Source organism: Pteropus alecto, unplaced genomic scaffold, assembly GCF_000325575.1.
Source record: "Pteropus alecto unplaced genomic scaffold, ASM32557v1 scaffold110, whole genome shotgun sequence".
In the NCBI taxonomy this organism is placed as follows: domain Eukaryota; kingdom Metazoa; phylum Chordata; class Mammalia; order Chiroptera; family Pteropodidae; genus Pteropus; species Pteropus alecto.
In genome coordinates, this window is record NW_006431920.1 from 4,476,090 (window position 1) to 4,501,645 (window position 25,556).

General features: G+C 41.7%; 1 protein-coding gene across 4 annotated transcripts in view; it reads right to left on the reverse strand.

Moving 5' to 3' along the window:
* Window positions 1-25,556, reverse strand: part of RHBDD1 (rhomboid domain containing 1) — a 112,487-nt gene that overhangs the window by 45,867 nt on the left and 41,064 nt on the right. For all 4 annotated transcript variants that reach the window (XM_025043304.1, XM_015585360.2, XM_015585361.2 and 1 more), the window contains exons 4-5: window positions 8,571-8,659; window positions 5,549-5,605 (exon numbers count right to left, since the gene is read on the reverse strand). In XM_025043304.1, the coding sequence (XP_024899072.1) occupies window positions 5,549-5,605; window positions 8,571-8,659 (146 nt within the window). The remainder of the gene's footprint in view (window positions 1-5,548; window positions 5,606-8,570; window positions 8,660-25,556) is intronic.

The following is a 25,556-nucleotide window of genomic DNA, read 5'->3' on the forward strand; positions in this document are numbered from 1 at the left end:
TGTGGACGTATGTTTTCATTTCTCTTGGGTGCATGCCTAGGAGTGGGACTGCTGGGTCACATGATAATCTTGTGTAACCACCTGAAACTGCCAGAATGTTTTCCAAGGCGGTTGTGTCATTTTACATTCAACCAGCAGCGTATACGGGTTCACATGTTTCCACAAGCTCACCAACACTTGTTATTATTCGTCTTTTTAATTACAGCCATCTCAGTGGGCGTTAAGTAGTATTCACTGTGGTTTTGATAAATGATGCTGAATATTTTTTCAAGTGATGTTGATCATTTGTATATCTTTTGTAGACATGTATATCTAGAGACTTTGTCCACTCTTATTAATACAAATCTCTTCTATCTCGGTACTATATTATTGAATGTCCTTGAGAGTCACAAAAATAAATGACTTAAATCTACATTAAATAAAATTGCAAAGGATTTAGGGGGCTACTTCTGACAAGCCTTGCTCCTAATGTAATACAAATTAGTGGCGATTTACTAAAAAACCTCCAATAACCCAACTTCCACATTTGCTCTCATATGTTCCCCATGTCAGCATATTAACATTATAATATTTAACAACAGGAGAAAGATGTAAGTAAATTTCCCAAATCCTCACAATGGTTAGAATTGAATGCGATTTCAAGTATGGATGCCCTTCTTCAAATTGGTCTCTACTCAAGAGAACCATCAGAAAAAAATCAGCTTCCACTGCTGTGTTGGAGAACACCCGCCAGCAAGTGTCACGTCCTGAGAATAAGTAAGGAGACACCAAAGAAAGACAAAAAATCCACAACTTTCATAAAAGGGCAAATGGTCAAAGCACAATCAATATATCTACTTCACAAAGGACAAAGGAGCGGGGTGACCATTCCAAAACATAATAGAATATTTATGGATAAGTCACTGAATACTGAATACCATGGGATGCTTCAGCAATTCCTGAATAGAGACTGCCCAATTCCCTGAGAGAGCCAATTATTTTATTGCAACAAGGAAAGCATATTGGGCACTTGCCCATATGGTTCATTACCACTTTCGAACCCCCATGGGAAGCTGTTTTGTTACAGAAGGTCTGAGCAGCATTTCTACCTTTTTATCCTTGAAAACGTTCAGCTAATTCAAAATCCAAAATGACCCCAAAGCTCCAAATACCCATCTGTACAGATACCAGAAATACTACATATATCTATAGAATTTAAATCTCTAAGTACGTCTGCTATGATTTCAGGCAATGTTTTCTTGATATAGGAAAACATTTTTCTTCACGTTATTTCTTTTAAAAAAAAAGACAAGGAAAACCTAGCAGTGCCTTAATGAAATAAAGTCTACAACTCTAAACATCTGATTATTATAAAATCTAATTTGGTACTTGTCAGACAAAACATGGGGAAAGGGAAAGGGAAAGTTTTAGTGCTTTAAGTTAAAAAGACTCATATGGTTAAAGGTTCTATATCATTGGTCATAAATCATCAACAAGACCAAAAAAACCATCCATATCTATTATAATGAGAATGGGTCTCCTAAGATCGAAAATTTTCTACAGCTGTCCTGCTGGGCCAATCAGATATTTTTTAATTTTCATAATAAACATGGCTGGAAAAACCTAACAATCAAACACTTGAGATAAATAAGTTTAAATTATATCCTGCAATGAATACTAGTTTAATATTCTTTCGCAGCTATATACTTTGGCTCTGTAGTAAAAGAAATTCTGGTTATCATTATTCTATTAACCACTCCATCTGTTCCTTATACACATACCAAGACTTCATGGCAAAAGAGATCAAGAAACACCACCGAGATTAGAAAAATTGGTAACAGCTTTTTAAACATTCATGAGGTTCTTTGACCTATAAAGATTTTTCCAGCTCTGGATAGCCATATTAAGAATAAAACGTTATTTGTAAGACATACATATGCTCTTATAAAAGCTCCCTAGGTGACCATCAGCATGGCCACCTGGCCTTATGTAGCTCTGCCTTTGAAGAAATCCAATCCCTTCAGAGGAAGGAATATAAATATGATCATCTTACAGGGGATAAGAAAGAAAGGTAAAGGGGACTTTTATTTTTGCCATTAATTCCCTGGTCTGTGTGTCTGCTGTGCTTATGCCTCTTGCATATGAAGAAAGAAAGAAGCAGGTTCCCAGCCCCCACTGCTTCTTTTAAAATAAATGCAAAAAGAAGGGGGGAAGTAAAGACAACAAGGGAACTGCCCTATTTTCTAAGGCTGAATAAGCAGACTGCCCGTCTCATACCCTTGTCCAATAGAAAAAGCAGGGACTAGGGATCAGCGACTTGCATGTTGAGCCCTAGTTCTATCACTAACAACCTATCTGACTTCAGCCAAATTACTTAACATTTCTAAGGCTCGATTTCCCAGCTGTCACACCAGACATGAGGGCTGGGTAATCTATGATAGCTGAAGCCGAGTCTGTGCACTAGTATGTTCTTATTATTCTCTTTGTCCAGAGGAACATTCCTGTTTCTTTGGGGAATTTAAAAAATGAACCAGGAGAGAAGCCCTTTTCCCTCTAGCAACTTCAGGGTGTTTGAGGCCATGGCTCCTGTCTAGTGGAGCGAACAAAGCCAAGAGGAAGAGAGAAGTCACCACGGGAGGTAGAACCAAAGTAGTTTTCCTACCCAACCCAGCTCTTCCTAGTTGCACAGGCCAACAAAGCTCTGATTATACGTAAGTCAGAGCAAACTGCTCCCCATCATCAACGACCAGAAGAACCCAGTGCTCTTCCAAATAACTCTACGGTTGACCCGTGAATAAGGCGGGGGTTCTGGGCACTGACCCTCGCAGTCAAAAATCTGAAGGTAACTTCTGACTCCCCAAGACGTAACTACTCATAGCCTATCGCTGATGGGAAATCATACCAATAACTTAAACGGTCGAATAACGCATATTTTGCATGTATTATACACTGCATTCTTATACTACAGTAAATTAGAAAAAGGAAGTATTATTAAGAAAACCACTAAGAAGAGAAAATACATTTATGGTACTGAATGTATTAACTGAAAAAAAAAAATCTCCGTATAAGAGGACCTGTGCTGTTCACACCTGTGTTGTTCAAGGGTCAGCTGTAGTCATCAGCTTTGTCGATAACTAAGCATCGCAGCTCCTCTCTCAGGAGTCCAGAGACAGGAGCAGGTGAGCTGACATTGCCCAGAAGCTGTTCCTCTCCTGCACCGAGACCCAAACATGTCTAGGATTTTAAGCATCTAAGTCACCAGCTCTGGAAGCCTCAGAAGGGAAGCCTCTTCTTGGGGCAGCGACAGTCTTCACTTCCGTGGTCCCCAAGCCCAGGTAACCTCAGTCACATAAGTCTATCATCTTTGTTGCTGATCCCAGTAGAGTCATTTAGGGAGCTTTAAAAAAAAAAAAGTCCAAGTCCCCATTTCGATCCCTATTCTGACTTAGTTGGTCTGGGATGAATGCAAGGCATGGATATGTTGTAAAAAAGTCCTCGGTTTGATTCACATAGACAGCCGTGATTGATAACCATGATCCCAGCTTAGAACTACATCAAAAACATAGCTTGAATGTAGATCCAACAGCATCGCTCTACTGATTAAATCCCTCAGTGGCACCCCAGCACATTCTGGGTAATTCCAAACAGGCCTTTTCATAAAGGCCTGAAAAGCCCTTTCCTCCCATCGCTTTCCTGAACTTCCACTCATTCATCAAGACCCAGCGCTCGTCTTCCTCTGGATGACCTCCTGTGACTGCGACCCTGCCGCTCCCTTCCAGGCTGAGCACTGGATGCACTGCGCTGGATTTCTACGGCTGCTGGAAAGGAGTTAGTGAGACTGGACCAGCCCTCCCGCCACGATCAAGCAGAAGACTGGGGAGAATATACGAAACAGATGTTTTCAGACATTGTGGAACAGGCAGCGCAGGATTTTGAAATCCTGAGAGAATGAAAGTAGAGGAAATGAGCCTGGAGGCCCTTTCCGCACGGCGGTACAGCGATGAGGAACCCAAGCAGGCACAGCAGGTTCCCGGGACCGAGCTGGAATTTGCACGGCAGAGTACAGCAAAGGAGAAAACTCCGGAAATCTGCATGCGGTCTCCCGCAGATTTTGCTGAATGTTAAGTCATACGTGCTTAAGTGAAATTCCATGAGGCCAGGCAAAGAATGACTGAGAGCTATGAGCTGAACAGTTCCCAGAGCTCAGGCAGGGCTGGGACACCTTTGCATCCCAAGCAGCTGGAGTAGAGAGATCTCGATGAACAAAGGGCATTCAGGAGGATCTCAGAGGAGCAGCACCCAGTAGGAGTGCAGAATCAACCCTGGAATGAAAGTTTCTTTAGATCCACCCAAAGATTTAAAAAGAAGCCCCAGAAGGATCAAACTAATCATCAAGAGATGTAACTGTGTGCCAGAACACAGTCCAGTTTTCTTTAAAAGAAGATAAACTCGGAATTGGACACCGCAAAATACATAATGTCTGGCATTCAAAAACATCGTATGAGATACGCAAAAACTGTGATCCACAACCAGGCAACAAAAAATTGTCTAATGAGAGAGATGCAACAAAAATATACATAGAGAAAGGACAGAATTAGCAGTCGGGGATTTTAAGAGTTTTTAAGACCATGCTCATGATTTAAAGAAAAGCATGAATATAATGAATATAATATAATGAGGAGGCTATAAACCAGGGGTCAAAAAACTACAACTTGTGGTCCAGAGCCAACCCACTGCCTACTTTTGCAAATAAGATTTTATTAGAATACAGCTACGCCTATTTGTTTGTGAATCCTCTATGGCTGCTTTCATGCCACAATGACAGGGTGACTGGTTGTGACAGAGACCATATGGCCAACAATGCCCTTAGAATCTAAAACATAAGCTATCTGGCCCTTTACGTAAAAGACTGCAGACCCCAGATTTAAGCAACGATGATTCTCCAGTGGCACAACTATAAAAGACACCCAGTGCTTCTGTAGCCTACGCCTTCTTTAATACATGTCTGCTGGCACTGGTCCAGGATATCACAGTGCAGCCTCTGGAATGTAAGGGCCTTAGCCTAAAACGGGTCACAGGCTTTAATGGGAAGTCTTTTCTACCTATTTACACAGACATCTAGAAAGCCACTATTAGCTATTAGAGCAGTGCCCATTTTAGTCTCTTAGGATAAGCGTGATTCTTCTTGAACATAGTCAGGGTGGACTAGGGAGAACTGTGAATCTGAAACTAACTTCTAATAACGTAGCCAGCAGTACGTTCTCTTAGGCTTAGAATGAAGGGCCCTAGGTCAAGTATGAATCTTATCACATTGGAGAGACCTGACACTAGCCATACAACATTTCCATGTCAGAGTTCTCTCCTTCTGTGGCCTTCCCTATCAACCCACCCGAATACGCTCCCTGGGCTACCCTCCATCCAGCTCTGAGGCACCTTAGTGGCACAATTAGACAACGTGTGAACTACCCTACAACGGCATCAACTAGATTGCCTTAAAGTGGCTCTACAGTGGCGGTCATTATAATTTCTTAATTAAGTTATAATTTATTAAATGAAACAAAGTGCTTACCTGAATTATTAAAGTAGTATTGCTGTCTTGGCTGATGAATATCGGAAGGAAACATGCCTGAATAAGAAGGAAGCAAACATTTAATTGCAGCCATAGGTCTTCCCGGCCCCCGTTTTATTGAGGTATATTGACAAATAAAAATCGTACATATTTAGGTTGTACGATGTGATTTTTTTAAAAGCCGTACATATGATGACTTAATATACAGATACATTATGAAATGATTATCACGATCAAGTTAATTAACACATTCATCACCTCACAGTTACCATTTTTCTGTGTATGCGTGAGAATTCTTAACATATACTCTCTTAGTAAATTTCAAGTAGAGAATACAGCATTAATTACAGTCACAACACTATTCATTAGATCCTCAGAACTTACTCATCTCATAATTGGGAGTTTGTGCCCTTTAAGCAACATCTCCCCATTTCCCCCAGATACCTGCCCCTGGCTACCACTGTTCTACTCTCTTGTCTTATGAGATCCATTTTTTTAGATTCCACATATAAGTAAGATCATGCTGTATTTGTGTTTTGTTGTCTAGTTTATTTCACTTAATGTAATATCTTCTAGGTTCATCTATTTAGTCACGAATAGCAGGATTTTCTTTTTTTATGACTGAATAATATCCCTCTGTGTGTGTGTGTGTGTGTGTGTGTGTGTGTATGTGTTAAATTTTCTTTATCCATTCGTCCATCAACAGATACTTGGGTTGTTTCCATATCTTGGTTATTGTGAATAACACTGTAATGAACATGGGACTGCAGATATCTCTTGGAGATACTGATTTCCTTTGGACATATACTCAGAGGTAGAACTGCTGAATCATATGGTAGTTCTATTTTTAATTTTTTGAAGAACTTCCGTATTCTTTTTCCATAATGGCTGTATCAATTTACATACCCGCCAAACAGGATACCAGGGTTCTCTTTTCTCTACATCCTCACCAACACTTGTTATCTCCTGCCTTTTTGATAATAGCCATCGCAACACTTCCTGATTTCAAACTATATTACGAAGCTATCATAATCAAAACAGTATGATACCGGTGTAAAAGCAGACACATGGACCAATGGAACAGAATAGCCATAAGGCTTTAACTGCTCATCTTTCCAATGAATGGGAGATTCTTTATAACAAAGTCCAAGGTCATTTCGAATGATTTCTAAACAATTATTAAAATAAACTCTCTTTTGTTTGGGGCTAGCCCAATAGGGAAAAAACATGTGGGGGACAATGAAACCCTAACTTAGATTCTCTGAAGTTCTTTAACGGTTCCTGTTGACGTGAGGTGATCCTTGCCTTCCAAGCTTGGGAATAGAGGCCCCTGTACCAGTAGAGATGCTCTGGCTAGAGACAGAACTTATCTCCAACAAGACTGTTAAGAGAGCCATGCTCCTTACTCTTCCTGAGGGATTTTCCCCTTTCTTGTCCTTAAAAGGGTAGGAGAACAGGAGATTCACCTCTCCTGAATGAACAGAGAGAAAGAGGAGTTGCAGGGCACACCTTCCGTGTGATGCTCCTCCTCCAGGAGTTAGCAGACAGCAGCCTCCACGAGCTTGGTAACGTTCCGCAGGGTTCCTGTGTCAGCTCAGTTCTCAGATCACGCTAGACCTTTATCCGGCTTCACCGGAAAAAAAGGCACAGAGACTGCAGGCTATTTGTAAATAGCACTGAACGCTTGTTTCAACTTTTCGCATTTAATTTTCTATTGTAGTATTTTGAAAATGGAATGATGTAAAAATAAATCTCCATAGAAAAGAGGCAAGGTCTTGAGAAAGAAAACTAAGATTTTTAAATATAATTGTGGGGAAAATCCTTTTCAAAAACAAAATATTTGCCTAAATGTTGTAATATGTCAGCAGAAAGCTTTGCTAATCATCTTTAGACACGTAGAAGAATGGAGACATTACACTCCCAAGAATCATTTCTTTTCCTTTATCGGTACTGAACATTGGGCAACAAAGTTCATTACTCGATCTCCATTATTAAGTTGTATCGAAAATACAATAAATCTGAAATTTTCAATAAACGAAGCTGTACTGCCTCCTCCAAGCACACACACTGGAAACACGGTAATAAGCAAATGCAAGAAAATGGAAATCTGCTTAGATGCGACAGGGCCTGTAAGAATCATCCGAAAGTGAACACAACCGGCTAATAAAAGGCAACGGCTCAGTGTCTGGAAAGCTTTCTAATATCATGAATATTATATGGTCCTCGAGAATACCAGCCATCGGCACAAACTGTGAAAACAAATTATTTATGGTTCAAGAAAAGGTAAAATAGTCTCAGAAGATTTCCCATGAATAAAAGATGAAATATTGGAATTTGGATAGTCTATAAAACAAGCATTTGCAAAATAGTTTCCTTATAAGTCATAACCAGTATAGATTTTCAATTGAGGTCAAAAAATTCATATATTTCTAAATAAAATAAAGTATTTTCATCGAGTATCAATTTGAGGGAAACGAAAAGCAAAAAAAAAAAAAAAACCACGAATTTTTTTTTTAAAGGAGGAGCCAAGCTTTCAGCAATAACAGACTGGGCTTGGCCATGCACGAATACAGGTCTCTCCCACCAAAGACCTAGTAGTCATTCTGAAGTTTTTAAAATACTGGCTTTGAACTTCGGTACGGATTTTTCTTTTTGACTTTGCCTTCCAAATATATGAATTCACGGAATATTATAGAATAATGCATTACTTTACACCTGCTTTAGCTCTCTGCATTTTCAAGGAAATTGTGGTTTTTCTGTGAGTAGCATTAATGTGCCAAGGGTCTATAAATACATACTGCTAATGGTCCCCCACGGAAAGCCTCAGGTTTAAAATTTGGGTCTGCGGCCTCTTTGGAGTGGTGTGAGGCCCGCCGTCAGCTGTTTGTCCCCTTGGTTTAAACAGAGACTGCTGAGGGGACACCTGCGCGGACCCATGAGTGACTTGGGGTTGCTTCTGTTTCCACGAAAACGAGGATGAACTTCCAACCTGTCGGCATGCCGAAGGTGTTTCGCTCCGTACCTGCGCACGCTTCCATGATATTCTTCAGAGGCCCGTGAGTGTACATTAGCCCGACGAGGATCCCGGACAGGTGTCCAGCGAAGGAAGCCCTAGGAGAGAAGGGGAGTGTTTGTGAGCATTTGTTCTGCAGTTGATTAGAGACACTGTCTTCTCATTAGCCCAGTGCGTGCCGATGAGTCGCAGGCTTCGTTCCATACCACGCCTTTTATGCTGAGCAGCATTTAACTCAGTCCAAAGAACATCATTTCCTACCTAAAAAAAAAAAAAATAAAGGACACCGAATAACCAGCACCACATGTTTAAAACGCAGTAACGTTCCTTGACCAGGAGAAGTGGTCTGGCTCCTTCACAGTGGTGGAAGCGTTTTGTCAAGATGACTCATTATATTTCTTCCGGTTTTTCTCTGAGGCTCTTATCATGAAACATAAATGACGTCAGTTTTCTCTGAATGAAGTCTTGAATCACCTATCTCTTGTGAGAATGGTATCGATCTGTGCTCGCAGCAGAGCAGATAGCTGCATGTTTACACCCCACTGACCAGCGAAGCGGACGGCGAGAGAAACGGCAGAAGGGACTGTGATGGCCACACACTTCCCCGCAAAGGGGCTCCCTGCAAAGTCATCGGCACACGTATCTTTCATTCATTCCGCAGAAAGAAACAAAAATGTGAACTTCGAGCTTGAAAAATGAGTTAGGGCATTAAATTGGTTCCAATCTTCTTAAAATAGCATTGGAGACCGGCTAATTGCTTATACATATAAATACAAGGAAACCCCATCTAAGGAGACGCTGAATGAATAATAAGTGAGGGAAAAATCACTCAGCAGGTCTCCCTGCCCACCCCGAAGCTCGTGCTGTCACCGCATCCCACACACTGCCATCAGTTACTCTCTTCAAACAGAGGGTAAGTCATGTCACTGCCATCTGTGAAACTCACTGACTTCTCTGCTTACAGAACACTCTAGCCTATAGTCAAGGCTTCCCAATGCTTGGCCTTGCCCACCCCCTCCCTCTGCCCTCATGGCCTGCCAAACCTATGTCCCCATGCCACAGCCAGACACGCCCAAGCACTCGCAGGATGCCACAAGGCTAAGCTGTCATAAAAATCAGGCCCCAGTCGAAGAGTCACCCTCCATCCACTGCCTTTACTGTGAGCCATTGCTTCTGCCTCGTTATAGCAGGGATCCGGCCCTGCTGGGTGGCAAAGGAGCAAAGCGTTTACGTGTTTTGCCGTCTGTCTGTCTCTCTTACAAATTCCCCCAGGACAGTCAGTCATATTCATCTGTTATGCTAAATTAGAAGCTTAAAAAAAAAGGTCGAGTGTATGAATACATTTTCATGACTTAGGAAATGATCCCCTCCCCCCACCACCACACACACACACACTCCAGAGGCAACTGAAAGTCACCAAGGAGCCGATGTAAACTCCAGGAGCACAGTGATTTTTGCGGTTTATGCGTATCCGTCACACACACCTAGGACAGTGCCCGGCACAAGACACTCCAATGTGTGCTGAATGAATGATGTGAGTGTCCCAGGTGGGATTCACCAAGAGCCCCAAGAGGCAAATTAAAGCCACCAGATCTTCCACTTAGGGCACTCCCTGAGCCACGGCAGTGACGAAGCTGAAGAGCTGACCCTCGGTCACAGGCACACAAGACCTAGAATCGAAACCAATACATGTCGCCTACCACAGCAGTAACCAACAGGGGGCAGAGGCCCCGGACCACAGACAAGACAGCGACAAGTGACTCTCATTGTCTCAGGGCTAGTGAAAGGCTTATTGACGCTTAAGAAAAAGAACAGGTGATGGAATCCTTCAGAGAAAAAGACCAAGGGGAGCCTTCTGCAGACGGGACGGCACAGCTGCTTCTCCCGTCGGTCAAGTCCATCGCGCTGCTGCCCACACAAGCCCCTGCACGTGCCACACTCAGTGAGTCACACCCCCCACCACCCCCACATACACCAGCATTCCGTCAGCAGAGCTACTGTTTTCATCAAATAGAGCTACTTTACTGTATGTGTAACCTGATAATAAAAATACGGGATCGGCACTTGGCTTCCTATTTTCAGAAAAGACTGCATGGACTGTGCTTTTTCTCGAGCTTTTCCAAATAAAATAAAATAACACTGGGCTTATTTTATTCTACTTTTAGGTTAAATAATCTTCTCCGAACTAGTACTAGGAATGGCAAAGAAAGTGGCAGTTTGAGGGATACAAAGAAGAGTCAATTTAAAAAAAAAAAAATAGTAACCTCAATCTAACTGAAAAGAATAAAATAACATCAATATTTTTGAAACTTTCTAAACCAATCTTTATAGTGAATCACATAGTTATAAAATAACACAGGGAAAACTTTCAATTTAAAACCCCAACCTATTAAACAATTAATCTGAAGTTTCATCTACAATTTAGAGTATAATCCTGTTAAGTGAATTTCCTATCTCCCTAAGTGGGTTTGCAGAAGTTGGAGTTGTAATCTAATTGCCCTAATATGATTGTGACTAACTAGGGAAGGGAGGCTGGCAGACCAGAGACCAATTTGCATTATTCCCCAACATTCGGCATTTTCCACAAAAGTCCCATCTCAAAACTCTAGCTGTCCTTATCACTTTGTTTCAGCTCTATAAAGATGTTCTCTTTTTTTTTAAATAAAAATAGGAAGAGATTATGACCTTATTCAATCGAAACTGAGAATCTCTCATATTATCCACAAAAAAGAGGACTTCCACTAACAACAACAACAACAAAAAAATACACACACACACACACACACACACACACACACACACACACACACATTTTAAGAGGTATATTAACTTTCCCCACGCCCCTGGTAACCATTTCACAAAGGACCTCCCTTCACCCTCGAAGAGACGCCCTTTACCCTTGTCCAGAGAGAGGAAATGGAACTGGGGACTGTTTCTCCCCAGCAGGACTGGAACTCGGGCACCGTGCCAGTGCCCCAGAGGTGCTTCAGAGCCACAAGGAGGCCTGGGGCTTGGAAGAAGACATCTGAGTGCTCCAGACAGTGGCTCGGACCTATCTTCAAATATAACAGCCTTAGAAACAGATTGTGTTATTATGATCCTAATTATACATGCAAAACAGATATTTTGATGTTCGAGGTGTCTGAGGAAGCCCATGCCTTCACGACAGCCCTCCTGAAGGTGTGTTTTTAGTCTCACCTGAAGGGTGACACCCCCGACGACAGGCAGGGAAAACCCTGCTCTTAGAAACAGCTTCCTCTTGACCGTACTAGGTCTTAAGCTAGGACCAAGGATCTGGTTCCGTCTGCCGCCCTCTATCCTAAGTCAAAGTTATTCCTCAGTGACGGGACCACCACATTCAACTCTGTATCCATGACCATGCCTAGCACAGTAAATGGCCTGACACGAGCACTCAATGAATAGCTACTGAACCAGCACAGGAGCGGAACTAAAATGACACAAAATGAACACACCTGACGCACGTACGACTGTATTATAAAAACACGATCTGCACATGGTCACCAGTTAAGAGTTGTTTTAGTATCAAATTTCACTGGGAGAGATAATAATTGAACAAAACCACCACCACCACCATCACGCCCCCCTCCCCCCCACCTTGGACAGCATATGACATAAACATGTGCTCAATTTATAAAACCATAGCACTAAACCTATCATTATACCCTAAAACTGGTCACATACAAGCTTTATTTCTTCTTATATCTCAACAGTGACTCCCTTTAGAAAATCATGACAGCTATAATCAAACACTGACTATGATCGTGACACAGAGTCACAGGGGTCAGATACATCACTGCTTTGTATAGCCACACAGGTTGTGCATCGCACAGACAGACTAAAATGTGAAGAAAAATTTGTCCAGGGCCTCAACAGTTCTACAAATATTGAACAGGTATCTAATATTCGAATTTAGGTCATTCTATCTCAACTTCACAGCAAGTATCCTTGTAATTTCATTTGAGGACAGTACCTTAACCCAGTAGTTTTTAAACTTGTTCTGGTTCTAAGCCCCTTGAAATGTCTGATGAAGGCCATGAGTCCTGTCTGCAGAAATACTACACACACACGAAATATGTCACTTATAATTTTAAGAAGTTCATAGATGTCTTGAATTCCACCCACGGACCTCTCGTTAAAAACTCCTGCCCGAAGTGAAAAGAATCCTCACAAACAGGAGAATTTCAGACATCGGCACCAAGTCTAAGTAATTATATACTCAATTTGCAAACAAAAACAAAAACAAACAAACAAAAACATTTGCACTCAAATCCACACACAGAGGCAGCCATTTGTTTAGATTACATAAGTTCATTAACTTGGCCCGTTTCTTTGTTTTGCCATTGTTCTGTAACGCTGTCACCTACTTCTGGGTTCAATTTCCTTCTGCTAGAATCCAACTTTTAGTAATTCTTTTAGATAAAGTCTGAGGGTTAAAAATTCTCCTAGTCTTTGTCCAAAAACATCTTTATTTCATCATCTTATTTGAATGACAGGTACAGGATCGACTGCTGCTGCTGAGAAATGTCAATCGAACAGTCGCCCCTCTGTAGGCAGTCTTTTCTCGGCTTTTAAGATTTTCTCTTTATTTTGGACATACTGTCATTGTCATTACACCAGAATCATTCCAGTTTTCAATTCGCTTTATTTACCTTGCTGGCCATTGGCTGTGCTTTTTCAATCTGAGGTCTAGTGTCTTTCTATGATTCCGAAAGGTTGCAGAAAGCCCTTATTTTTGTCCTGTGTACGTCTAGATATGCAGTGCTTATACATGTCCTGACACACAGTAGGACTCAATATATGTTTATAGGGGGGAAAAAAACTAAAAAGAAAAAAATGAAAAGTAAAAATCAAATCAATGTTGCTTTTTATTATTTCTAAGAGACAGTGATGGGGAAAGGTAATTTTGTAATAAAACTAAGATTAAGGTATTCTTGTGGGTTAGACGTCAATGACGTCTCAAAGCTGGAGAAGAGAAGCTGTGGATTTCAGCTACATGAACTCCATGCAGCTATTGACACCCGCACACAGCACCCTTCCCTATCACGCCAGCGTAAACTGATCCTCGCTCGTTTAAGAGGCTATTTGTAAGGCTGAATTAAGTGGTTACGCAAAAACGTTCCTACTCTTGAAAGCCACTGTTAAAGCATCAAAAGGTAAAGCTATGACCGAAGGCTGTGACAAGTCATAAGGGCCCTCCTCTGTCAACGGCACAGTTGAAGAGGCTGAGCTCTCAAACACAGCTCAGAGAGCAGAAACTATTACCCTAAGACATAATCTCACAGTGTGTGCAGAGCAAATGACCTCGTTAAGGACAGCACTTGAGAGACATGGTTTGGGACCCGGTAAGTGACCAAGGTGAAGTAAGAGTCAGCCAGCTTAGAGGCTGCCTCTCTTCTGTATGCTGCATGATCTCCTCCTGTAAAAGCAGTCACTGCCAGGGAGGGACTGAGCTGATCAGGAGTTCTCGGGTTCGGGGACCTCAATAAATGGTCCCAGACTGGCATTGTAACAGCAAGATGTGGCGAGAATTTTTCAGGTTATTGCTCCTCAGTTCCACGAGGAACGATCTTGATAGGATTGCTTCTTCCTAAGATAAACTGTGCCTAACCAGTCTTCTATCCTTGACGCTTTCTTTAGCTACTCTCCCAGCATGTGTATTTGGCAATGGCAATTTGGGAGACACTGGTCTATGTTCTCTCTCTTAACCATACCTCCTTCAGGACCCCTTCCTGCCACCTTTGGCCACAGAAGTCAATACTAGCCACCCTCCCATATTATATCCCCTTAAAGGTAAGCTAAGCTGTACTGGCAGTGCAACCTCTACCGTCCATGTCGATTTATTTAACATGTCACCGACCTCAGGCATAGGGCTGGGAACTGACCGCTGACATTTATTTGAGTCCCAGACAAACATGATCTGGACAAAACAAAGGTAGTGCAAAGGTAGGAGAAGCCTCTTTTACAAAAGAGCATCCTCGATAATGGGTGATGCCTAGCAATTCCGTGGCCCTCAATTCCATGTCCCTCAGCCTGGCAGCAAGATAATCCCATGAGCTGGCTCAAGGAGGTAGCATTCATTCATTCAAATATTTACTGACTTACTACTATATAAACAAGACAAACGTGGTCACTGCCTCATGGAGCTTATAATCTAGGGGGAAACACACACACACACACACACGATGATAAGCTGTAAATTGTGGTAAATGTAAGAAAGGGAGGCAACTTTCCCTAGAGTGGTCTGGGATGACTCCTTAAGTGCCATTTAAAGTGACATCCACAGGATTTGGAGCTAGCGTGCCTTGAGGTGTGGATGGGAGCTTCTAGCAGGGAAAAGCACAGTGTAGGAGCCGTGAGGCAGGGAAGAATCTAGTGTTTTAAAAATGATGACGTGGATATTAGGTGGCTGGAGCATAGCGAACAAGGGGGAAGGACATGGGAAACAGCAGGAGCTGAATATGGAAAGAGAGGCCCTCGTCAGATCCCACAGAGGCCTCATGTAGCACCGGAAGGAGTCTGGGTTGTTTACTAAGTACATTGGGAGGCCAATGGAGAATTTGAAACAGAAGAATTTTAAAGAGTGATCTATTCGATCTGCTGGGAAAACAGACTCTTGAGAGGCAAGAATGACCGGTGTAAGCAGCAGACCAGCAAGGAGGCTGATGGGATGCAGGAGAAAAAGGATGGCAGACTGGAGGAGGTGGTGGCAGTAGAGACGGAGAGAAGTGGAGGGTCTGGGGTCTATTTTAGTGGCAGAGAAAAAAGCACTTCCTAACGGAGTCAGTGTGGAAGGCGAAGGGAAGGGAGACACCTAGGCTTCGGGCTTGTGTGAGGAGAGGAACGGTGGACCCATTTACTTGGGGGGGTGTCGAGAAGTCGAGAGCTCAATTTGATGTGTTAACTCCGAGATTCCTGGAAGACAAATAGAGATACGTAGTAGAGTATTCAGTAGGTAGCTGGGCACCACGGTGGAAATTGAGAGGAAGAACGACTCAAAATATTATTCCCATATTTCGTTTAGTCCCTAGAAAATAACTATAATGTTATATCTATCTACCTGTAATCTCTCTCTCTCTATATATAACATATAACACACTATCTACCTGTAATCTCTCTCTATATATATATAAAACATGACACGTTGTATACACGCAAATGTACTTATACAAAAACAAGATTTGAAGGAAATACATAAAAACAGTAATGGATAACATGGGGGTAACAGTCCCCCTTTCTATTTTCTAAACTTCTTATACTCGTGTTTTAGTAGTTTCATTACTATTTTCTAATGGAACAGAAACTGAGCGAGGCTCTCATATAAAGAACAGAATTTCTCTCTTCGATGTGGTAGGTAAATCTGAATGTTTCTGTCATTGTGGGGGTAAATTGTTAAGTACGCATTCTCCCATTTGGCACAGGCAAGTGCTTTTAAATAGCATTCCAGATGAAAATCATAATCACTAGCTTTGCAGCATTACCAAGTTTCTTTAGAACCTGTGTTGTTATTCGAATCTCCTTGAAAACAAAATAAAAGTTTGGGCCAAATTAAAGCAACAGGTAAGTGAAATTACATACAAAATAAATGAACAAGAACCTCCACACACGCACACACGCACACACACACACGTGTGCACACACGCATGCACACGCACGCACACACGTGCACACACTTGCACATACGCACAAACACACACGCATGCACACGCACACCCACACACATGCGCAAAAACACGTAACTGGGGCACGGCTGTTAAAGAGCCTGGGAGCCCTGTCCTGTGCTCTGCACACACGTGTGTACACGCGCACATGCGCACACACACGTAACTGGGGCATGGCTGTTAAAGAGCCTGGGAGCCCTGTCCTGTGCTCTTTTCCTCATCATATACTTGACCTAACCAGACACCTCCCAGCGCTCCCTTTCCCACGCCCTCCACATTCACATTCCATCAGCCAAAACGCTCTCCTTCTGCTCTGCCCCGCCCCATGCCCACCCCAGGCGCTCAGACAACCTAGGGAAGTGGCCATGAGCACAGGAACTGGAGTCAGACTGCCCAGGACTGAACCCTGGGTCTGACCTTTGGAATCGAAGTGAGCCTTCCCCAGCTCTCCCCGCCGCCAGGGTCTCAGTGCAGGCCTCTCCCGGGCCCGGTCAGCCTCGCCCTGCTCCCTCCCATTGTCTCCACCGTGAGGAGCATGTCTCTCTAACAAGCAAGCCTGTTCCCAGCACATACGCCTTTTGGTAGCTCCCCAGCGCTTCTAGAATAAAATACAAGCGATGCTTGTTAAACCCATCATGCGCCCCTGCCTGCCTCTTTAGCCTCCTCTCTCTGCTGCCAGCCCCCAGCCCTACGCCACCCCAAGCTTGAGCCGTCGGCAAAAGCCAGGCTCCCACCCTTCAAGACTTTGTATGCACCTCTGCCGTCCACGTCACCCAGCTCAGCCCTAGCCAAACAGCCTTCCCGATCACACTTGGACTGAGCTTTCCCGCAGGACATGGTGGGAGCCTGATGTGGCTCCGGCAGTAACCTCTGTGTTCCTCCAGCATTCTGTGCTTTCCCTGTCTGCTGATTTGTCTGCCATCGCCCTGCTGCTTAATCCGGTGGCTGTCGATCCCATCATACCCAACTCGGCCTTCAACCCAAATCTTTTGTCATGTTCCCTCTATTTTCTTGAAATGGAATTTATAAATAACACACCTACACACGTACTTTTAAAAACACAGACACAGGCACACGCACAATCTCAACTCGACATAATGCCCCAGCTGTAACAGTAAGAAAAACAATTTTAAAGTAACATAATAAAGTACTACGGATCATACATGCTCAGGCACAACCCCACCAGAACATATATAAAGTAGCCCTTTGTTTGCACCTATGTATGGAATCTGCATGAAGGTGAGAATAGCAAATTCAGAATAGCAGGCGGATAGAGATGGGCTTTTTGTGACTCAAACACTATATGCAGGGTTCTATCGGTGACATGATTTTATGTGAGGGTAAATAACTTTTGATTCCAAACAAAGTAAAATTTTCCCTTACGTTGTATTTACAATTCAATTTATAATTTTCCTGGAAAAGTCACTGTGTACTAAATCTATGCCAAAAAAAAAAAATCAATCTTTGTGTTTATATTAAAAACATAATCAGGTTTTAAGCTCAGATAATCATTAAGAGCTTTTTCACCTACATAAATGTCCTTTTAACAGACTGGGGGGTGCAGGGCAGGACATTCTTGTTGCAGGGGACTGTCTTGCATACTGCAGGACAGCTGGTACCTGCACACCAAATGCCAGTAGCAAACCCACTCATCACTTCGATAACTAAAAACAACCCTGAAATTTTTCAAAGTCCTTCCTGGGGACGAAGCCACCTATTCCGGTGGAAAACTGCTGGCTTAAGCGCACAGCAAACGCTTGTTAAATGTTTATTGAATTGATGACCTTTAATCATTAGGCCTCAAAAAACATTTCAAAGTACTTCTTCTCATGCGACTATGCTATGCGCAGATTCCAAGGATTCCGAGTAAATCTACAACATATTGAACTGATATGCAAGAAACCTTCCCACCACAACTGAGGTGCACATGGGGAGTTGGAATATTTGAAAGAGGCCATGATCACTTCCACATTGCCCTGTGGCAGAATAAATGCAACTTGGCACGAGAAAAACATTCTGCCATCTGCTATTACTATAGACGAAAATAGTTCTGGATACCACGAATGATTATTTGCATATCACCTCTAAGAAAGAAATATAAAATGGAAGAGAAGTTGGACTGTTTACAGCCTGATTTTAAAATGTGCTGTTACGAAGCGAATGGACGGACGTCTCTGCGAGCTTAGCCTTTTCCAGGTATTTGCGGAGACAGTGTAGTAACTGGAAATCCCATGGCCCTGTGGCGGCTGGCTCTCTGTGGCTGCAAGAAGAGACTGGCTTAGGCGGTCTCAGTGGATGGAAGCTCATCACAGGGATGCACGAGGGCAGCTGGGAAGTCTCAACTGGGAACTGTGGTATTTATTCCTCATCCCCAGGTTCCCAACCCTGGCTGCGCATGAGACGCTCTTAAAAGAGGTTTTAAAAATTACAGCTCCTTGGACGCTATGCCCAGAAATTCTGCAAAATTGCTCTGAGGTGGGAGGGACCCAGACATTGTTTCATTTGTTTAGTGATGTTTTGGTTTTGTTGTTTTGAATTCACCAAGTGATTTTAATGTCTTGAGGTTGAGGACCGTGGACCTTAAGCCCAAGTTCAAATTCTCATGGTGAGACTTAAGTTGCCATACTAGGCCGAAGAGAAAAACATTTCGAGTGCAGGTAAGACTCTTTAGCCTACAAATTACCCCCATAGAAGGGACATCTGTTTCCTTTCTTGGTGAGTTGGTCTTAACATATTCTACTGTAATGTTTCAAGAGTTAAGTATAGCTTTGAAAATTCATGCAAGGAAACATATGAACTTACTTCAAAAGATTTACAAGTTCTTTGGACTTACAAAAACCTGCTAATTTACTAGTGTGCCCACATACCCAAGAAAGTCAGATACACATGGTCGAAGATGACAACAGTTTAGAGTTAAGGTAATCCCTGAATCCCCAGATCTAACACAAAGATTGGGAAGCAGAACTGGATCATAACGTTAGCCAATAATTTCAGAAAACTTAAATTCTACTTGCGGTTAAATCTGGTCTGAATCAAAATTCTGACTGTGAATGCCCTGCTACTATAGGGCTCGGAGACCCAGGTGTGCCGCTGCCATCCCATACCGCTTCTGCAGCAGCCGTGGGGCGTGCCTGTAAGGCACGGTTCATAGTAGTCGAGGGCAGAGAACCGTCAGCTACACGGTCCTGAAAACTGCCCATTAGAGCAGAATCTGTTTATGCATTGTGACCTGCTAGGCTGAACGTTTGTGAACAAAGGTAACCCTACTGAATCCATGAGACCTATAGAAACTCATCTCAGAGCACTGTCACATTCAAAGGAATACAGTCCCACATCCCATGGAGACCCAAACATTCCCTCATCTCCCTTCCTGGTGGTTAGAGCACAGACATGTGATCTATCCTTGGCCAATGAGATACACCTTGTATCTAGCCTTGTATCTCATTAGATACACCTGGTATCTAATCTTAGACATCTTGTATCTAATCTAGTGATGAGAGTCCAGTGAAACAGTGGCCATTGGCAACAAGTGGCCATCCAGTTCTCACAGGTTCTCCAGCCCAGGACTTCAGTATTCTCGACAATTCTGAAAGCCACCTGATATCCTTCCACTGAGTCCATTTGTGTTTAAGTTTGCCAGAGTTGATTTCTACTGTTTTCAACCAAGAATCCCAAATGGTGGGGTACTGATACATACAAGGAAATAATTAGCTCTATTTTCCCTAGAACTGCTTTCCTTGGGATGATGTAAGATAGGAGCTGTTGGTCAACTCTGTCACCACGTGGAGAGCTTTCCTGAGAAGAAAGCTGTGGCCGGCAGACTCCTGGACGGGCCCTGGCGCCCCGATTCCTGCTATTCGCACCTTCGTAATCCTTTCCCCGAGCATAGGTGGGACCTGTGACCTGCTTCTAACCACTAGAATACAGCACGCCACTGCCACGGTTACGTTTCATGAGAGTGTAATTTCAGTGGACTTGCTAGTGGACTCTTCCTCGCTGGCTTTAATGGAGGAGGCTGCCTTGCCATCTTGAATCTATGGAAAGAATCAAGTGGCAAGGACGGCCTCTGGCTGACAGCAAGGTTCTCATTCCAACAACCCACCAGAAACTGAGTATTTTCAAAACCCATAGGCTTGGCAGCAGAGCCTTCCCCAGCCAAGCCTTCAGGTGGGATCTCAGTGCTGCCCAACACTGGCTCAGTCTTTGTTGAGAAAGCCTGAAGCCAATGACCGAGATCAGTGGTTCCTAGCCTCCTGACCCACAAACATCGCGAGACCATAAATGCGTGTTGTTTAATGCCACCACGGCTGTTATAGCAACAGATGACTAATACAGAAGCCAACAAAGGAAAACCAGTAGAGCCAAGAGGTGGAACCCATGACATCAGAAGTTTCTGAAAGCCTGAAATGCAGCACTGGAAATTTTAACGAAGCAGATCTTTTCTTTGATCAAGTAAGTTTAAGCCAGGATTCTTTAAACTGTAACCAAAAGAATCTTGATTAAGTTGTCCGAAGATGATAGAAGCAATGTAGAACCAACAGATCTCAAAGTCTGAAAGAGGATTCTGCTGTACACTATTTCAGCTTCAGTGTAGGCTTAGATTCCAGGTGGGATGCAGGGCTTGAGGAGTCTAGTAAGAGAAAGACCGAAGGAATATTAATCCAGTTACCATAGTGACAGAATATTAACCCAGGTGTTCAAGTCGCTGAGTTAATCCCCAGAACCTACAACCATGTAGTAGATATAGTTCTCCTCCTCAAGAGCGGGAGATAATAAAAATAATATTGTAAGAATTAAGAGAAAATATATATAAAGGCGTTCCACAAAATGCCCGACGCAGTGTAGGTGTTAAACGCAACGTGAGTCAAAATCCAAATAGCTCACTTTTTTTAAAACTGGCACTCGATAAACGTGTTGAGAGAGGGACAGTTCAGTAATGACTCCGTCCCCAGTGCCCCCCGACTGATGACTACCTCTTCTGCCTGCCTTCGCTCAGCCTCTGCACATCTGGGAAAGTCCAGTTAGGATGCATCATCTGCAAATGAGGACAATGAGGATAAAACTCCGAAAGTATGTAATCGTTCATGTAACATAATCTAAATACATAATGGATCACGTTTTGACCCGTAAAACACTTCCAAATCATGAAATAATCGACTCTGATTGCATTCCTCAACAACAAGTTACAAAAAACGGTATGTGCCTTCTTCAAATCTACTGGAAGATTTGTTTCGCCACGTGGTTTTAATCTATTTTCTAAGATTTTTTAGCTGCCCTTTCCTCACCCAATCCTCGTTTCGTTGTTAACCTTTTACTGGTGAACCTTAAGGAAACTCAATTGAAACGAAGATGCAAAAAAACCTATGAAATCCAGATCAAAAGGGGACCTTGAGCCGTCAGTAAATACGAAGACCTCCGAGGAGGGTCTTGGAAGAACACGGAGGCGTGGAGAACACCTCTGTCCTCAGCCGGGCAGTCCAACTCCACCCCGGTGGGGAGCAGCGGCTTTGATGAGTCTTTCCAGATGGAATACAGAGAGTGAGTCAGCTCTACAGTATTTGAAATACCATTAGAAACAATGTGCGTTAAACAGTGTGTAATCAGCATGCTTGAGCCACTTGACAGCAATCATGTGCAACGCGCTCAGAGGGATGCCAGAGTGGAATTTATGAATTTTAAATGAACTTTTACCCTTTCTTAAGGAAAAATCTTCAAAATCCCTGCTACGATGCAAAAAGCTTTCCACTCAAGTATTTCAAGACGCTCGTGTTCACCCTTCCTGCGTCAGTCTGTAACTACAAACCCTCCGCTTTTTGTGGCTGTGACTTCAGTCATTTCTCAATTCCAGCAAACACGCCTTAAATCTTTTGCCATGAAAGTCACTGACCGCCTAATTCTGAGATTCTCAGCTTAGAGATTTGATCATTCTAGAACATGACGACTGCCACTATTATTAGCGTAAAATGCTGACTGAGGAAAACAAAACCTTATTATAGTCGATCGTCGTAATAATGATGAAGAAAATTGGCAGGAGGAAGAGCTGTATACAGTGCTATGCATTCCGCTTAGCCTTTTCACATAAACAAGCTTTCCTCTGTCAACTCCTTAAAAAAAGCAACTGGGGCTAAGAAGAACAGGAGGAAAATGAGAGTCATGAGTAATGAGTCAATGAGAAATATTGCCAAGATTCATAAAAATCTAAGATCCTTACTTTTTCACTCCCAGGTAGACTCCTGAATTAGGAAGGGGATTCTTAATAATCCACAATGCTGCTCACCCACTCACTGGACGAATGCGCAAGCTCTGAGGACGCTAACATTTATTCGAAGTGAACTATCCCCCACGCCCACTCTGTCCTTGCTTCTCAGGAGGGAAGAAAAGGAAAAAGAGGCTGTCACGAGTCAACCATCAAGTTAGATAAAACAGACAAGGATTAATATTAAAAACTTATTTCGCTATAAGTATACATGTAGTATCTATGTTGAAATGACTTTAAGGCAATTCTCTCAAAGGAAAATGCAAAAGAAAAAATTAGTAACAGCAAATTTCCATCAACCCTACACAGGTTATTAGTAAAAAGATGGATCGGATAGTGCTCATTTTTAATTCATAGACTCCACTTGTTTATTCAATACAAAAGAGCATTGCGAGTTTATAAAGTCATTTTTTTTGCCGCCTGCTTAGTACTGAATTATTTAAAACTCATTTGAAAAACACACATACACCTGACAGTTTTTAAAATGCTGTTTGACAACGGCATTTTCAACGTCTATAAAAATATGTGCTAGAAAAGCAGATTCTGTATGCACTGTCTTTCATTAGCAAGTCCCAAAGTATTTTTACCCACTGGGCGCATTGCACTTCACAAAATCACTTGAGAGGAATAGGAAGAAATGTGACCCTTTGTTCAGAGTTGAAATTACTAGCTTTATATCATCCAGTAAATTCATACCACCCACAGAGTATAAAATTAACTGGTTCATCAAAATCTGCACAATGTCAGTTACACTGGGAGTTAGCCCTCAAAAGTTACAGGATCATAAGTCCTCCACGAACTGATGCTCTAACTGAATGTTCTCTAGGCAAGAACTGATCGAAAAAACTACAACTTCTGATGCCAAAGTGATGCAGCAGTTGGACTATATCCAAGAAACTCAAAAGATTTTTTAAAAATTACACGGTATTTGGATTGCAAAGTTTCCACAATGTTTTCTTTTAAAAGGAAGTTTGGTTTTACTAAATTAGTCCGAAGCTTTAATAAAACACCACACACAGTTATATCTTAAAATGGAAAAATAAAAACTGCCCCCCCCCAAATATACATCCTTCTGGAAGTTGATCTAGCTTCTTCTATATCTATGCTTACATTGTTTTTGTATTTACTATTTGGTGTTTTCCTTCTGATTTTCATAGTTAAAACTGCCACAGGCTTGCCTACTGCATTTGTCTTTTCGAAGATACGGCACTTCGATGATCCGTTCTATCACGTTTTCCCATTTTAGTTTTTAAATTTTGCTTTTATTGTTATCAATTCCACCTTCTTTTAATCTTTTATTACTTTTGTAGCGTCTTAAGTTGAGGGCTTAAGTTATTTCCTTTTAAACTTTCTTGCTGTGTTACAAATAGCATTTAAGACTTTGCCATAACCCACAGGTTTGATATAGAATGTTTTCACATTCATTTCTAAAGTGTTTTTTCAATTTCTTCTTAACCAAGGAGTTATTTAAATTTCTAAGTGATTATGATTATTGGGATTTTTTTTTTGTTTCCTTTTGCTTAGATTTAGTTTTTTTGAAGTCTTTACTATTATTTTGTGATCAAAGAATATAGCCTATGAAATCTTCACAGTTTTAAAAGCAATTGGAGCCTAGTACACAGTCCCTGTTTGTCTCACGTCGGGACATGTGGCCTCCGTGGGCACGGGAGCCATGCGCTGGTTGGCTCTGAGGGGTGCTGCCCTGTGCAGGCCTATATCTAGTATGCCTTTGCATGTCTTCTGCATGGTCAAATTTCTTGTTTGACTTCCGGATTTTGCCTTTGGGTTCTGCACTCAGATTCTGGACCTGACTTTTTCTTTATGATTCCCTCTAGACTTCTGGACTTGGGTCAATAATCAGCTATTTACACTATGACTATCATCTTTAGTAGGACTAACCCAAACTCTGGCTTTATTCAACAAAAGTTTGTGAATACACTTCTTGAATAACTATGTGTCAAGTACTGTTACAAACACTGAAGATAAGCAGCAAACAGGAAAGATAGGTAATGTATCCAAGAACTTGGGGAAAACAAGTTAATAGTCGTGAAAATATGCTACTATATACTTATGTTTTAAAATCCAATTTTTCTACTGTAAACAATGCATGCTGACTATAGAGAATTTTGCCGAAAAACTTTTTTAAAAGATAAATAATTCTGTAACTTTAAATTAACCAACCACTAATAACATTTTTACATATTTCTCTCTATTGTCCTTTGAGTGACTGTGATCACTTTGGGAAAAAAATTCAAATCAGATTATACATAATACTTTTTATTCTATTTTCTACTCTTATATTAAGGATTTTCTAATTTCATTAAAATAATTTCTGAAAACAGCATGTGAATGGTCGTATAATACTCTATTACACCACGCTTTATTGAATCATTTACCTACTATTAGATATTTAAGTGGCTTCCAATTTTCCAATGCTTCATGACAATAAAAATGCTTATGCCAATTTTTTTTCTGTATTTCTGGCTATTTATAATTTGGATGGGTTCCTAGAAAGGTCATTATTGAATTAGAGGGTATAAAGTTTTTACAGTGATTTATTACTAGCCATTGTTTGGTTTTATTTCTGTATATCATCCACTGGTGGACTTTGTGTATTTGGACTTTTCTTGTGGTTATTATTGTTTGTCACAAAGATGTAATCCTCTTTTTCCTATTTCTAACTTTTTTGCCTTTTGATTTATATTTGGATCTAGAAAAAAGATTTTGTTGTTTTTGCCTTCATTTGAGATTGTGTTCATTGTTTTTAATGCTTAGAAATGTCTTCCCAACTCAAGAACGGAAAAATTTTCCTCACATTCTTGGACATTTTTCAGATGTTATGTTTAAGTCTTATAAACATAATCTATAAAGAAATCTCGTCTTGGAGTATACTGAGGTAAAGCTCTAACTTTGCTTTCTTCCAAATAATTAAAAAATTCTTCAAGTACCATTTACTAAATAACCCTGTTTTCCCTACTGATTTTTGATGTTGTCTTTATTATGCTGTGGCCTCCTTATTTATTGTTTTTGCAGCCTGTTTTATCCAAAAACAAATGTAGG